Source organism: Balaenoptera borealis, assembly GCF_965194805.1.
Source record: "Balaenoptera borealis genome assembly, chromosome: 3".
In the NCBI taxonomy this organism is placed as follows: Eukaryota; Metazoa; Chordata; class Mammalia; order Artiodactyla; family Balaenopteridae; genus Balaenoptera; species Balaenoptera borealis.
This window is the reverse complement of record NC_138866.1, coordinates 52,397,319-52,414,323: the sequence shown is the minus strand read 5'-3', so window position 1 is coordinate 52,414,323 and position 17,005 is coordinate 52,397,319. Positions and strand designations below refer to the sequence as shown.

General features: G+C 34.6%; 1 protein-coding gene across 4 annotated transcripts in view; it reads right to left on the bottom strand.

Annotated features, from left to right (window-relative positions):
* Nucleotides 1-17,005, bottom strand: part of MDGA2 (MAM domain containing glycosylphosphatidylinositol anchor 2) — an 830,366-nt gene that overhangs the window by 124,232 nt on the left and 689,129 nt on the right. For all 4 annotated transcript variants that reach the window (XR_014242273.1, XM_082383804.1, XM_082383805.1 and 1 more), the window contains one exon: nucleotides 2,339-2,608. Coding sequence is in view for 3 of the 4 variants with exons in the window: in XM_082383804.1 (XP_082239930.1) it covers nucleotides 2,339-2,608 (270 nt within the window). In the remaining variant the exon portion in view is untranslated. The remainder of the gene's footprint in view (nucleotides 1-2,338; nucleotides 2,609-17,005) is intronic.

Sequence of the window (17,005 nt, the reverse complement as noted above, 5' to 3'; positions counted from 1 at the left end):
CCTCTGACTTCTTGGTAAACACAACCCCACTCTCCTACCCCCAAACACCCACACACATTGCATACTCATGATATAAATGAAGAAAACACATCCGAACTTTTGAGCTTTCCCGGGAGCTAGAATACATATAGACATGAGGGCTGCCATTGCCTTTCAGTTCAATTCTGTACGTTTTGATGTGCAGTCAGATCAAGTCCACTTTCAGGACATTTAGGACAAGCAAGTGGAAGAGTTTAAATTCTTAAATTTGGTACAATAGTTATAACTATGAAAATTTAAATGTTTCTTAGTTAATTTGGGCCTCAAGGAAAAAGAATTGTCTTCAAAGAATTGTCTTCAAAGATCTGTTTTGTGGGTAAAGAACATATGCATAATAAATATATGAATCCTTGCATATATTATATTCTCTAGTTCTCTTCTGCATAGCTTCAAAGAGTTTTGAATTATGGGAAATTGATAAGGATTACTACTAATTCTGGTATGTTTTAGTAGAAAAGTAAATAGCCTTTCAAAGTTTCTTCCAGATGTCTGATTCTATGGAATCATTGATTTCTTTATATATTTTCCTGAATTATACTGTATTTGGAATTCAATCATTTCTTTTTCTCTTCTTCAAAACTTTATTAGATTTTATGTGGAGATCTTGAAACAATGAGGTTGACTTGGAGACTGAAAAATGCACACTGGAAACAAATTAATGCACGGGGCTGTTTCCTCTCCCTCTATGGGGCAATCCACAACAGGTTTATTCCTTTCTTCAACTACTGAAATCTACTTACTGCACCCCATGGATCTGGAATGGGAGAATGGAGCTAGTGTTTATTCTGGTCTCAGCTTGTCTTCTAGCTCAAAAAATAGGATTTGGATCATACAATAGAGAACAAATGAAAATCTTGCAGAGGCAGCATTGTCTAAACCAGTCAAAGTTAGAAAACAGTGTCACCAGAGAAAATCAGAATGTGTATAAAGCCAAAAGGATTGAAGAAAGGGGTTTAGTTAATTTTATGGAGTATTTTTATTTTGGAGGGTTAATGAAAGAAAGTAGAGTGCTCCATTTGTACCAATATGTGAAAAACAATTGCCTTTGAAGGATTCTTATTGTTTGGGATAATAACATATAAATAAGGAATGAAAGTATATCATGCCTTTTAAATTACCCCATAGAGTAACAGATTACATTCTCTTACCCTTGTAAATATTCCTAGGTAGAAAAATTAGATCACCATGTAAGTAATTGTCCTAGGGATTTTTTATTTCGTTTTAATAGTTCACTTTAAGTATCAAAGTAGAAAAACCTTAAGTTCAACTGAATGTTAATAAAAGAGATTGCAAAACCAAGAGGTGGCAAGATCCAGCAGAGAGGATGTCTTCACATTCTTTGGTTAGTCAATTGTATTTTATCCACCTAATATCCCATTTCAGGAAGCAAAAATGTCTCAAGGCAATCCATATTAGAGAGTTCTCTTATGAGTAAGAACTTATTAATAATAATTTATATTACCAATGAACAAGATTTAATTAATTCTGAAACATTTTAATCATGATTTTTATGATTGCTTTCCAGATAACATACAATGTCCAGTTTCTTCTTTTAGTAGCATAAACACTATAACCGTTTCAACTAATCTAGAACAAAATAATAATGAAAAGGAGTATATCCTTTTAATGTATGCCTAAACCCTAGCTCAAAAATTACACAGATTTACTTTAGATTACCAAAATAATTTAAATAAACATGTATGATTTAATACAGATTTAATATTTCCTTAAATACATTAAAAGATAATGATATCAAAAATGATAATTCTCTCTAATTCATTGTATACCAGATACAACTATATTGATTTCCCTTTGAATATCTGTGGTCCTATGGTAAGCCAGGGACAAAATGAAGATTCACAATACATTAAGAGGTAATAAATAAATAAACAAGAAAAAGAAAGAAAGCACTCTCTACTATTAAAACCAGAGCAGGTATTGTATTGCAAGGGATTTTAAACTTGCAAAAGAAAACATGTATTAATATTTGCAATTTGATCTAAATAAAGCTAGTTAAGATTTGTCACTTTATTACTGAAACACTCAACATAACCAACCTCGTCACCAACTCTATTTGAATTCACATAAACTTCTAATTTTATAGGCACATAAACTATCTTAACTACTAAAATAGACTTGCCTTGAAAATAAATGAGTAGAAACTCTAAATATGAACAGTCAAGCTGTTCATGGTATGCTCCATGGATCTGCAAAATGCTTTCATTCTTATACTGACATAAGCCTAAGCTCCCATGATCTAAAAAAAAAAAAAAAAAAAGCAAAATATTCAGCATCTTACCTGTAACAAGAAAGCTGCATCTCCCTGCTCCAGCTTCATTTATGATGCTACAATTATAAACCCCATAGTTTTCGTTGGAAAGACTCTTCACGGGGTACTCTGTGTATTCTTGAGAGTCAAATTGACCCATCCGTAATAATTTGTTTCCCAAGCGCCACTCATAGGTCAGCACCCGTATTGGATAGGCTCTCAGGACCCTGCAGCTCATAGTGACACTGCGGTCTTGTCCTTGCCGGATTTCCAGAAATGCTGGTTCCACAGCAGGAGGATCTGTAGAAAAGAGATATTAAAACAGATAAAATACGTGGTTTGCAATAAGCCAGTGGCTACTCTTACTGTGAGAAGCTATTTTCAAGAATACATCTAGCAACAGGGAAGGAATATTAAGAGGTGGGTGGAGAACATATTTAGGCCTGGGAATTTCAGCTTGGGTAGGGAAATGTGATTCCTGAGTGTGGGCAATGAATAAGACTCATAGCTTTAAAAAAGCATTTGCAGGTGAAACTAAGCAGAGTTTATTTTTTCTTTCTAGTTGCTTCCCAGAAAAAAATATCATAAGTATGTTTGGTTTATACTGTTAGCAAGCAAATGATGTTCTGGGTATAAAAGCAGAGTATCCACACTAGCATGAAATTCTGAAGCAGATGAAGCCATTGGTTCAAGTCAGTGAATTCTAATTATCCCATATGAGGCTCAGTCCTTGGGCTTCTGGATACCAATTATTTAATAAAATGGGTAACGCAAGTATATAAATTTATTTTCTAAATTATTTGGTCAGAAAGAATTTGACTGCAAGTCATAATATTCATGCGTAAACCTTAAGCAAACTTTGCAAATTACACCACAGGTGGATATGGATTTCAACCCCCTGCAATGGCTCATTTATTTGGCTTAATTGTGACGGTTTTTCCCATACAATCAAAACTTGCTACGTTAGGTACCTAACCTTTTTGGTTTTGATGGGAAGATTTCCAAAAGGTGTTACACATTTCTCTCATTAGGGTATGCAAAATACAGGCCTTTTCTTAATGATGACTCCCAACTGTCATAATAAATAACAATTATTTCCTGGGCTCTAATGACATGGTTCATTTGATCAAGGAAATTGTGTGGGACCACTCAGGATTTTTTGCACTCAGGACTGCTCTGGGCAACAATATCCCATCCTTGACTAGATGTGTATGGCACCCTCTTGAGTTGTGCAGTATAAAAGCTGTACAACTCTACCTGGAAGCCCTTCCTTCAGGATGCTAAAAGGTTTTAGGACTACCACACCAAATGTGCCATCTGATATTCTTTACATGTCATTCCATCTACTTTTTATAATATTGCTCTCCTTTCTCATAGCCAACATATTGACTGACCCTTCTTGCTTCTTTCAACAAATATGTTTAAGCTACCATAAGAATTTTAATTTTATTCATAAATTCAATTTTTGAGCCCTCCTTATATAAGTGCTAAGAATAGAAAAAGAAATGAACAAGAAAAAAATCCTATCTGCATGTAGTTTATGGTCTAACACAATAGGCAGACATTTAAATAGCTAATTTAAAAAACTGAAGTACCAAAAACAATTCTAGGGTAGAAAGTGAAGAAGTGAATAACACTATGAGGATTGACCAGGCAAGGAATGTGATACTTGAACTCTATCTCCCAGGATATATAGGAAATGGTCAGGTGGGTGAATAGTAAGAGAGGACATTCCCGGTAGAGGGGTAAGTAGGTGCAAAGGTAAGGAGGAGACAGGGAGAACAGGGTGTTTAGGGAAGTATAAGTAAATAGCATAACTGATGCATAAAAGGTGCACGAAGGCTTGGGAAGAAATAAAGATGAAAAGAAAAGCAGAGGCTCTATCAAGGATCCTTGAATGTCATGTTATGGAGTTTGAATTTTATCCTGTTGGTACTGAGGGTCTTTTAAAAATTTTTAAATAAAGGCTTTATATGATTAAACCAATCTTTTAGAAGGCATAGTGTGGCAGATAGGAGGAGCATGAACCTCAAAGAGAGGAAACTCAAAGAGAAGGCTTGAACTAAGGCAATGTCATGGGACCATAAATGATGCCTTAGACAAGAGGGGGATGAGTGATGAAGACAGGGAAGAAAGGAGGGGTAGTTTGGAGTTTGGTGGACATGTTGAATTTGTGTACCCAAGCGCTTCTTTATTTCCAAACATATGGTTATGTTTTATTTTCTCTTTGTTTTGATTTTGTGCTTAACTGAATCATATTCAGAGAAAACAGTTCATATATATTCAATCATCTGAAATTTGTTAAAACTTGTTTTATCTCCCAGAATATGATCGATTTTTATCCTGTTTGTGCTTGCAAAGTAGGAGTAGTCTGTAGTTTTGGGATGTGATGTGGATCTATTGGGTTAAGTCTGATAACTGTGTTGTCCATATCATTTATATAGTTGATAGGGTTTTTTTTTTTTGCCGCATTTATTCTACTTGGATTAACTTAGAAGAAAGTGTTGTACTCTTCTAAAAGGGTAGTAGCTTTTAAAAATTTTCTTCTTGTAGTTCTGTCTCCTTTTTGCTTTACATATCTTGAGGCAATGCTATTCATTACATACAAATTTAAATCAGCTTTATGTTATTGATCTGAAACTTTTATCTTTGTGAAATATCTCCTTTATCTCTATTAATGTTTTATTATTTAAAACTCTATTTTGTCTCATATTAATATAGTTACCTTGGCTTTCATTTAGTTAATATTTACATGTTATGTCTTTTCCATCCTTTTATACTTTCAGTAACCTTATATTTTACTAGTATCTCTTTTAAACAGCACGTTGTTATATTCTATTTTTTCAAAAAAGTCAGACAATTTTCTTTTACCCAGAGTACTTAACACTTTATTCATTTCAGTTTAATATACTGATATATTTGGGTACCTGTTTCCTGTTGTTTTATTCCTTCTGTTTGTTTTGTGTTCTTTCTTTCTTTGTTTTCTTTGTATTAATGGATTATATCATTATTCTAACCTTTTTCCTGCTACTAGTTGGGAACTTAACTGCTCTGTTTCTATTATTTTATTGATTGTCTTAAAGCATGCAACATGCATACTTAAGTTATCCAAAAACATCAATTAATACCTTTACCATCCTTTTAGACAAAATAAGAATCTTAGAACACTTTGTTCCTTTTATTCCTGTTCTGACATATGTTACTGAGTCATGAACTTTAATTCCCTCGTTTTTTTAAAATTTATTGGACATTATCATACTTTATACTTGCACATTTTTTAAATTACCCAGATATATGTTAGCTTATTTGCCCTTAATTCCTTCTTTCATCACAGACCTTCCAAATCTGTGATCACTTTCCTTTTGCCTGAAATATATCATATTGAATTATCTTTAGTAGACTTTCTGATGTTGAATTTCAAAAAATATATATTTTACCTCATTATTTTTTTTTTAACATCTTTATTGGAGTATAATTGCTTTACAACAGTGTGTTAGTGTCTGCTTTATAACAAAGTGAATCAGTTATATACATATACATACGTTCCCATATCTCTTCCCTCTTGTGTCTCCCTCCCTCCCACCCTCCTATCCCACTCCTCTAGGTGGTCACAAAGCACCGAGCTGATCTCCCTGTGCTATGCGGCTGCTTCCCAGGAACTATCTATTTTACGTTTGGTAGTGTATATATGTTCATGCCACTCTCTCACTTTGTCCCAGCTTCCCCTTCCCCCTCCCCGTATCCTCAAGTCCATTCTCTAGTAGGTCTGTGTCTTTATTGCCGTCTTGCCCCTAGGTTCTTCATGACCATTTTTTTTTTTTTTTTAAGATTCCATATATATGAGTTAGCATACGGTATTTCTTTTTCCGACTGACTTCATCCTGTATGACAGACTCTCGGTCCATCCACCTCACTACAAATAACTCAATTTCTTTTTTTTTAATGGCTGAGTAATATTCCATTGTATGTATGTGCCACATCTTCTTTATCCATTCATCTGTTGATGGACACTTCGGTTGCTTCCATGTCCTGGCTATTGTAAGTAGAACTGCAATGAACATTGTGGTACATGACTCTTTTTGAATTATGGTTTTGTCAGGGTATATGCCCAGTAGTGGGACTGCTGGGCCGTATGGTAGTTCTGTTTTTAGTTTTTTAAGGAACCTCCATACTGCTCTCCATAGTGGCTGTATCAATTTACATTCCCACCAACAGTGCAAGAGGGTTCCCTTTTCTCCACACCCTCTCCAGCATTTATTGTTTCTAGAGTTTTTGATGATGGCCATTCTGACCGGTGTGAGATGATATCTCATTGTAGTTTTGATTTGCATTTCTCTAATGATTAATGATGTTGAGCATTCTTTCATGTGTTTGTTGGCAATCTGTATATCTTCTTTGGAGAAATGTCTATTTAGGTCTTCTGCCCATTTTTGGATTGAGTTGTTTGTTTTTTTGATATTGAGCTGCATGAGCTGCTTGTAAATTTTGGAGATTAAATCTTTGTCAGTTGCTTCATTTGCACATATTTTCTCCCATTCTGATGGTTGGCTTTTGGTCTTGTTTATGGTTTCCTTTGCTGTGCAAAAGCTTTGAAGTTTCATTAGGTCCCATTTGTTTATTTGTGTTCTTATTTCCATTTCTCTAGGAGGTGGGTCAAAAAGGCTCTTGCTGTGATTTATGTCATAGAGTGTTCTGCCTATGTTTTCCTCTAAGAGTTTGATAGTGTCTGGCCTTATATTTAGGTCTCTAATCCATTTTGAGTTTATTTTTGTGTATGGTGTTAGGGAGTGTTCTAATTTCATTCTTTTACATGTAGCTGTGCAGTTTTCCCAGCACCACTTATTGAAGAGGCTGTATTTTCTCCACTGTATATTCTTGCCTCCTTTATCAAAGACAAGGTGACCATATGTGCATGGGTTTATCTCTGGGCTTTTAACCTCATTCTTAAAAGATATTTTCCTTGTACATAGGATTATAGGTTAGCAGTTATTTTCTTTCAGCACAACAGGATATAATTCCATTGTCTTCAGATGGCCATTATTGCTGTAGAAAAGTAAGCTCAAAGTCTCATACTTTGAAGTGAACATCTTTTTTTCCTCCAGCTACTTTCAAAATCTTTTTGCTTTGATGTTCTACAGCTTCAATATAATGTTTCTAGGTATAGATTTCTTTTTACTTATAGTTTGGAATTTGCTGGGCTTCTTAAATCTCTTGATTTAAGTTTGGTGTCCGTCATTTAGGAAATTTTTGGAAAATTCTCATCATTAGCTCTTCAAATAAACCTGTATTGTTCTCTTTCTATTCTCAATTGAGAATCCTTTTTATTCCCTTTTCCATGTCTTTTAACCTCTCTTCCAACTTTTCCATTTCTTGAGGTTTTTGCATGAATAAATTCTCTGAGCTAATTCAGTTCATTAATTCTTTCTTTAGCTCTGCTTAATCTGCATTGTGTTATTTACAATAATGTAGTTTTCATTTATAAATGCTCTGTGTAGTTCTTTGGTTTACCTTTTATACCACCGTTTTAATACTTTCCCATTACCTGCAAAGTGTCTTTAACCTGCAAAGGTTTTATGCCGTCTGATATTTCCAATTATAGTGTTGAGAGGGCTTTTCTGTTGGTTTTCTCCCAGGGTACCTTGTTCCTGTGTATTCTTGGTTAATTTTAACTCTGTGCTACTCATTGTCCTTTAAAAAATATTTATGAGGATACTTCATGCCTCAGATGATGGCTTCCTCCTCTAGAGATTTGTGTCCATAGGCAACTCTTGGCATCAATGTCTAGGATCACATTAATCCAAGTTCCTTGCTTGAGGTTTTATTTTAATCATCTGGGTGACATGAATTTGAGTTAAAAATCCATATAAGAGCTGGTTTGTGATTATAACTTCAAGAATGGTTCCTACGTCACCTCCACCCTTCTCACGTCAAAGGCAAGGCTCTTTGCACTCCCTTGAGAGTAGGAATGTGTAGACTGGGTTTAATTCTGCTCTACTCTTACCCTGTGGGTACAGTCCTTTGAGTTCCAACTTCTATTGGTAGACACTTTCCCAGGGAACACCATGGGTTTGGAGTTCTGCATCCCTTGCCCAGAGATGCCATCAAAAACTGAAGCTCAAATTTGCCCATGTCAGCAAATGCCCCCAAGGGCAAAAGTAGGCTCACTGTACTATTTTTGTATAAATTTGGCCTGGAATTTTTAAATAAATACGTTAATGCTTTTATAATATTTTAAGAATATTTTCCCGCATTTTCAGTTGTTTGCATTGAAAGGGTTTTGTGGAATATTTTATCTATTTTATGCCCAGAAATGCATGTCTCTGATTGCCAAGCAGAAATATGGATCTAAAGCTCAGAACGGAAGGCTGACTGCAGGCTACAGTTCTGTTGAGATATCTCAGAGGAAGTATAAACAAAGCCATATAAAATGTCAAATTTGAATTTACTCTTGAATATATAATCACTTACGGGGTTGGAGGAACATAAAAGCTCCTAAAGGAAAATAAACATAAATTAGCAGAGAGATATGTGGATCCAGAAAGTTGTGTTACAAAAATTAAAGGAGTTGTATGCTTCAAAGAACAGGAAGTAATACAATGTGCCAAATGTTAGCAAGGCAGAAGTTAATACTTAAAATATCTACTGTTTTTGACAAGTTTAATATTATTAATGATTACAGTGAAAGCATTTTCTGTGAAGTATTTATAACCTGGGTTACAGATTTTTGGCATATGAAAGGATGGTTAAATAGTAGAGATCAGTAATGACAACTATTTGTTCAACAATATTGTCTGTGATTAGAAAAGATGGTTATTTCTATTGATTCTACCTTCAAAATATATTGGGAGTTTATACATTTCTCTCAGTCTCCACTATCACCACTATTACCTCTCACATGGACTACTACAAACGTCCTGTGATAGCCTTCTAGCAGGCCAACATGCTTCCTCTTTTGACCTTCTCTCAACCTTCTGAGACTGGCCAGATGTTCTTTTACCAGAGAATCAGCTCTTTTATTGTCCTGTTTAGAACACTTTATTGACTCACCCCTGCTTGTTAACCAGGCCTACAAGGTCCTGAAAGTTTTGGCTCTGGTTGTATACCCAACTATTCTCATCTTGAATATTATGTTTCAGAAACATAGGTTTTCTTCCTGCTTCTGCATGATAAACCCTTTCCGGACAATGGACCTCTGATTTTGTTTTGTCTTTCCTTTACTTTATCCACGGCTCTGTGATTCTCATCTTTTAGATTTTAACTTCAGAAAGCCCACTCTTGACTACCAGTAAGTGAAGTATCTCTCCTACTGTTAATAATATAATGTTAGTTACCATTGTATTTGTCTCCTGTGTAAGCTCCATTATAAAGAAACTTACAACTTCCTAGTCATTGCATCACCCTCTGTATCCATCAAGTACCTAGTATTATAGTTAGTGACAAATCATTATTGATTGAATAAATGAATGCTGAAATGAATGAATGGATGATGTAAAAGAGTAAAGATGTCCATAGTATCTTCAATATTCTCCACATCAAGACCTGGATTCTATGTTCACTTTGTTAAATAGGGATGGGCTCTGTGATTACTTTGACCAATAGCATATAGTAGAAGTGATGCTGTGCTGATTTCTGGGCCCAGGCCACAGAAGACAAGGAATTTCACTTCCTATCTTTTGAAATACTCACTCTGAGAGTCCTGACCCATGTAATAAGTCCAACTACATTGCTAAAGAGATGAGGTGAAGGGGCCCTGCAATTACATAAAGGAGAGGGCAGAGTTAAGCCCAGGCTTCCAGCCATCCCTACCAAGGTTTCAGGCATGTGAAGCTATCTTGGACCTTCCAGACCAGACCAGCCACCCACAAAGTACCACCAAGTGATCCAGATAATACCACAATCCATATGAAGCAAAAGAATAGCTTCTTCAAGTTACTGACTCACTAGAGATTAGATAACTAGATTTAGTAAGATGTGATATTTTTTGAGCTCCTAGGTAATACAGCAGTTTTTAACACAGTAACAGATAACTTAACACAGATGCCTTCTAGCCTTGAAAATCCAGCAGTTTGATATTTTGTGTGAAGACTCAGCAGAGTGAGGCATAAGGACAAGGGGACAGGGCAGTTGAGGAGACACGGCAGTTAAGGAGACACAGTGTAAGCAACAGACCATGGGATCCAAACTGGCTCTGGAGAGGAATTAGCTTAGAAGGAAACTAATGGGGGAAGATAATCAATGGGTTGGATTACTAGGACAACTGGAAAACTTGAAAAGCAAATACCCTGAAAACAATGGAGTCAGGAAGCAAAAACCTTGTAGTCAATAAATAGAATTTTGTCGCAATTTAATATTTCAGTGATAGAGAAATTTAGTGTGATTACAAGATCAGAGATATGGCCATTGAAATAAAATGCTAAAGTGGAGTAGAGATGAATGATACTAGAGTCAAATGAAAATAAATTAAGAGAATATACAATTACTTTCAAATTATATTTGCATTTGTCTAGCAAAACAAAGTATTTGCAACTGCTTATCTCCCTTCTTATTAATTTCTTTTTAAATGGCAAATAATATAAATGTAATTAATTATACCTAACAGGGATATATCTTAAAATACATACTTACTTTTTCTATGAATGATTTTCTATGAGAATTCTTTGAATGTATATCACCTATTAGGTTATTTCAAGTAATGGATTTTTTAGACCCTCATTATATATGAATGTGTCATTCATCCAAACCTAGAAGATTTAGCCCTGTAAAGACATCTGACAGTGCTGGGTTAAAACTTTTCAAGCACAGTGTGTTTTCATACCTTCAATAGAGTCTGAATTGGAAAGCATTCCTAAATGAAGGTAATCGTTACTGCAATTTAAAATACTGCCCAAACTACTTGGATTCCAAGGTGGTTCCTTAACCACAAAAAAGCTAGAGAATGTAAAACTGAGAATATTCATTATAGTTAATCAGGTCTGCCTATGGAAAACTTCTGTGATAATAGGGTTTACTTTAAGCTCACTGGCTATTAATGAGCTCAGCATCTCATTCTTTGGAATATCCAGTGAGGATAACCTGTGCAGTTATGATTAAATGGTGTAGTATGAAGTCTTTGAATATGATGAAAGAAAGCTTCAGGTGTCAAAAAAGTTAAAGTTCACTATTCTGACAGAACCAGTTTTTCATGGCGTAAGAGTTATTCAGTACGTTCTATTATGAAATAATCTTAAGAAACTAAATTAAATAAAATATCGTGAGAAAAAAGTCCACTTAGATATGAAATGCTTAAAAGTAGGACTGCTTAGGAGAAATAAATAGGTGCCAGAGTTTTGTTCAATTAAATAAAATGATTCTAAAAATACATCATTACATTATACTGAATGGATTCACTTACGTTAAAAATCTCTGGTTGAAAAGTTTGTCAAAATATCTCCCTACAAATATACTGAAGGATGATGGTAATAAAAATAATAATTATATTTGTCGATACTGAATATTTACTAAGTGCTAGGTATTGTGTTAAAATCTTCACACAGTTTATCTTTTTATAAAATAAGTCATTTTATGGAAGACACTGAGGCACAAAGCAGTTAAGGAAAGCCAAACAGGTAAAAAGTAGCAGAATAAGGATTCAAACAAGGTAATCTGATTCAGAATGTACACTCTTAACAACAACCTATGCTTCATTCTTTCCAATTACTAATATTACCAATGTTTCATGATTTTGCTCTCTTCCTCAGAGGATTTTGAAAATTTTGCCCTATTAAAGTTATCAATTGAAGTAGATGTTGGCCTATTCACACCAGTATTTAGAATTCACAAACTTTCATAAGTCAACATGGGAAACATGTTTTGTGGAAAGCATAAAAGTATTGCAACAAAATTGCTATGTTAAAGAAAAATGTTGCTAACGATGGATTTCAAACCAGATTCAAATTGCAGTTTATATAGCAATGTACTTCATGTAAATGAATTTCTGTATTATCCATGTATTAATATACATGATGAGTGCCTGTAGATTAGCTATCTGGAGGCAAACATGTAATCTTTTAAAGTTATTAAGGATTTTGATAGGAATTAAGTAAAAAGTGCACAAAATTAATTAAGATTTTAGCATTTTCTGTTCTTGCACCTACTGGTTCCAAGTGTTACAAATGGGGAATGGTTCTAATGTTTAAATTCACATACAAATGTCTAACTTATCTGGAAAGAGTAATGAATGAAAACACCAGACTATAGGGAAATGTGATTAATGTTTGTTTCTCAATAAGGGGATCAGAGACAAGTTCATGAGTTCTTTTAACATTGTGTATGAATAAAAATTTGCCTCTATTTCTTAAAAACAATAGCCAGATTCTAATGAGAACCAGGACTGTGAGCAAATCCATGCCTTTGATTTAAAAAAAATACATTTGAATAAGTAAAAACCTTCCAAAGCTATCTTAAAGATTATTAATAAAAACCCATTTTAAAGTCTTTAAGGGAGTGTGAGACTATAGATGAAAAATTATTAACAGCTTAAGAGGAGAATGCTCACCTGCTTGGAGAACTTCAGGGTAAGAATGATCTTAATTACTGAACCCTTAGAGGGGACTGATAAACATGCACACAATACGGTCATTTCTTCTCAAGTCAAATGCCTGCCTAATATAACACCTGTCTGCTCTTTGCTGTTTTTTTGTTTAAGGAGATCTAGGAAAATTGTGCCCTTAAAAATAAAAAAGTCTAGAACTGAGATGAGAAAATCGAGGAGTTGGAGTGTTAAGTCAGCAAATTAAATCCTTCCTTTTTCCAACAAAAATAGTGAAATTATTACCTTTAGTGTATGACAACCTCTATTCCTCTGTTTCTGTGTGTGTGTCTTTCTCTCAAATCTTTTCTCAGTGGTAAGGAAACTGAACTTCAAAGAGATGAGTGAGAGTAACCTGTTTATGGCCATCGAGGGACACTAAACATATTTGAACCTAGGCTAATTTATCTTCAAGATGTTAGCCATTTAGATTTGACCATGTGATATCTTGAAGCATTTTGTTACCATACAGATATAGGTTCAAAATATCCCTATTTTATTAGTATCAATCAAGTACATAAATACTTAGAAAATTCTTAGATAATGTTGGGTACACGATGATATATTAAGAGATTAAACAAAAATGAATAAAAAGGCTCCTATTAACATATAATTTACAGTATCAGTGTAAAGATAACATCTTAACAGATGTGAGTATGCACAATTTAATACAAACGATATATGAATCCTTAGAAGGCAATAATTAATTAATTGCTGTAGTATGATAGGAAATACACATATATATATAAATTATATGTTATATATATATGATCTGTGTTTTTCATTCCTGGAACAGATCTCCTAAACTCTTGGAATTTCCTGAGTGAAAGAAGCACCTTTTCTTATTTATAACAAGCCCTTTTCAACCATACCTGAATTTATGCTAAGAAGGTGAATCTTTGCTGGCCCCTAGATAGCTTCAGGATATGGGCTGGTCTCCAGAGAGACCAAGCCATGGTTGGAAGACTGGAACTTTTAGTCCCACCCCTGACTTTCAGGGAGGAGAGAGAGGCTGGAGGTTGAAAACTGAGTTCAAACGCCAATGCCAGTGATTTAATCAATTTTGCCTATGTAATGAAACCTCCATAAAAACACCTCAGTGATGGGGTTTGGGGAGCTTCCAGGTTGGTGAACACACTGAAGTGCTGGGAGGGTGGTGCACTTGAGGAAGGTATGAAATCTTGACACGGCATCCCTCCTCCACCCCATACCTTGCCCTATGCATCTCTTTTATTTCGCTGTTTCTGAGTTGTATCCTTTATAATAAACTGGTAAACTCAAGGAAAAGTGTTTTCCTAAGTTCTATGAGTCATTTTAGCAAATTACCAAACTTGGTAGGGGAGGAACTACCAAGTCATGGGAACCCCCGAATTTATAGTTGGTTTGTTAGAAGTATGGATGGCAACTGGGAATTGTGACTGGTGTCTGAAGTGGAGGCGGTCTCGTGGCACTGAGCCCTTTAACTTGTAGGATCTGCACTAATGCCAGGCAGTTAGTGTCAGAAGTGAATTGAATTTTGGACATCCAGATGATGTCAGAGAATCAGAGAACTGGTGTTAGAAGACACACCACTTATTTGGTGTCAGAAAGAACAATATAATTGCTAATCAAGTCTTAAAATAAGCCTAATTTATTCAATAGGGAAAGATACGAAAAAGGATGGACTTGGAAAAAGATACTGAGAAGTTTGTAGGGTCTGGCTAATGTATCTAGAAGAGACGGGGATTGAAATAGCTAACATTTTTAGGATTAATATACTCTGTATGACTGTGCTAGCACATTTCACATACTTATTACCTCATTCAATTCTTACAACAACCTTGTAAAGTGTGTATCTCCATTTTACATATAAAGAAACTAAATCTGAGAAGTTACATTCTCAAGCATCCCACACAGCCCAGGTGACAGACTTCAGACCTAAAACAACATGACTTCAAAGTCCATGTTCTTTCCAACACAACAGATTGAGGAAGTAGTGCCAAAAGCAAATTGTAAATTAGTCCCTAACATAATGTTAGCCTAACTTGGAAACTGGCAATATTGGGAAATGTAGTTTAAAAATAAAATAGTCTATAGCATTTGTAAATAATTAGCAGGAAAGCAACCCCAAAGATCTGGTGATACACTTTACAAAATTAGTATTCACCTCTCTCCACAAACATTTTGAGATTGTTAATAATTGTTACTTTATATCTCTAATACTATTCTCAACAGGACAGAATTTTGGAGTTACAGTGTAGAATTATTGCTATGTGACTGAAAATATTGGTACATTTGTATTGTTCAAGTTAGGCACATGATGGATAACGTACAGAACCATTGCAATTTCTTCCTCATAACAAAAATGATAGTATTCTCAGTACTCTTAATCTGTTTATAGAAGCTTTGCTTTGTATGATTATTAGATACTATTTATTACTTAGTTATACTGTTCCTAGGTCTAAAAGAAAGTGAAGAATAAAACAACTCTAAATAATTCAAGGCGTTTATAATAAAACAATTGATTTAATTATTTGAATTTTTCTAGGCTATTAATATGAATAAAATTGTTTTAATTAGCACCTCTCCATTATAGGCAGTATCCATAGAGAGAATCTAAATGGAACTTAAAATGTTTTGCTTCTAACTCACTCAACTAGATTCTTGATATATGTATAAATAGATCTAGAAACAATATTACTCACTATGATGATAAAGGTATCCTAAACCAGTACAGAAATATATTTCCATTTTGAGTTTATTTTTGTGTATGGTATAAGGTCCCAGTTTCATTGTTTTGCATGTGGCTGTCCAGTTTTACCAACACCATTATTGAAAAGACTATCCTTTCTCCATTGTATATTCTTGGTGCCCTTATCAAAGATTAGTTGACCATATTAGCTTGGGTTTATTTCTGGACTCTCTATTCTGTTCCACTGGACTACTGAAACTGAGTCCCCTGCCTCTTGTTTGTAGAAAAACTTTACCCTCCTAGGCCTTCCCCAAGTTCCAAAGAGCAAATTCAATCAGAGAAGTTATATTTTAAATCAGAAAAAATTGGTTTTTAAAAGAAAATACAGAAACAAAGGAAAGCAGTCAACCAAGACAAAATAATAACAGTTTATCCATAAAACAAAGTCAAAGACCTTTAGTTCCTCCTCAGGGGCTGTAGATAATATCCTGAGATGTATCTTTGAGCTGTTTTGAAGATACTGAAACCTCCACCCGGTAAAAGAAGTTAACTGCATGCTGACCACCAGCAAGTAGACTGCAGACTGGTTGGAGCCAGATAACTGATAACTGAGATTCCTAAAATACCACCCTGTTACCTCACCATCAACCAATAGAGAATTGTACATGAGCTTATCAGGCACCCAGCAACCTTCTCCCTCACACGTCTTTAAAAACCCTTCCGTAAAAGCTATTGGGGAGTTCGGGTCTCTTGAGCCCTGGCTATCCACGCTCTTGCTTGGTGCTCTGCAGTAAACACTGTACTTTCCTTCACCACAACCCATTGTCAGTAGATTGGCTTTGACACATGTGTTAGTCGAGTGAGTAGTCCAGTGAGTAGTCCAGTTTGGTTTGGTAACACTATGTGTCTGTTTTTATGTCAATACCATATCCTTTCGATTACTATAGCTTTGTAATATAGTTTGAAATCAGGAAGCATAATGACCCCAGCTTTGTTCTTCTTTCTCAAGATTGCTTTGGCTATTTGGAGTCTTTTTGGTTCCATAAAATTTTACGATTGTTTTACCTATTTCTGTAAAAAATGCCACTGAAATTTTGATCAGGATTTCATTAAATCTGTAGATTGTTTTGGGCAATACAGATATTTTAACAATATTTGTTCTTCAGATCCATGAGCAAGAAATATCTTTCTGTTTATTTGTGTCTTCTTTGATTTCTTTCATCAATGTCTCATAGTTTTCAGTATATAGATCTTTCAACTCCTTGGATAAATTTATTCCCAAGTATTTTATTCTTTTTAATGCTATTGTAAATTGGATTGTTTTCTTAATTTCTTTTTTATTCTGATAGCTCATTAGTGTATAGAAACACAACTATTTTTATATATTGATTTTGTGTCCCACAACTTTACTTGATAGAAGAAAAATCAACTCAAAATGGATTAAAGACTTAAACGTAAG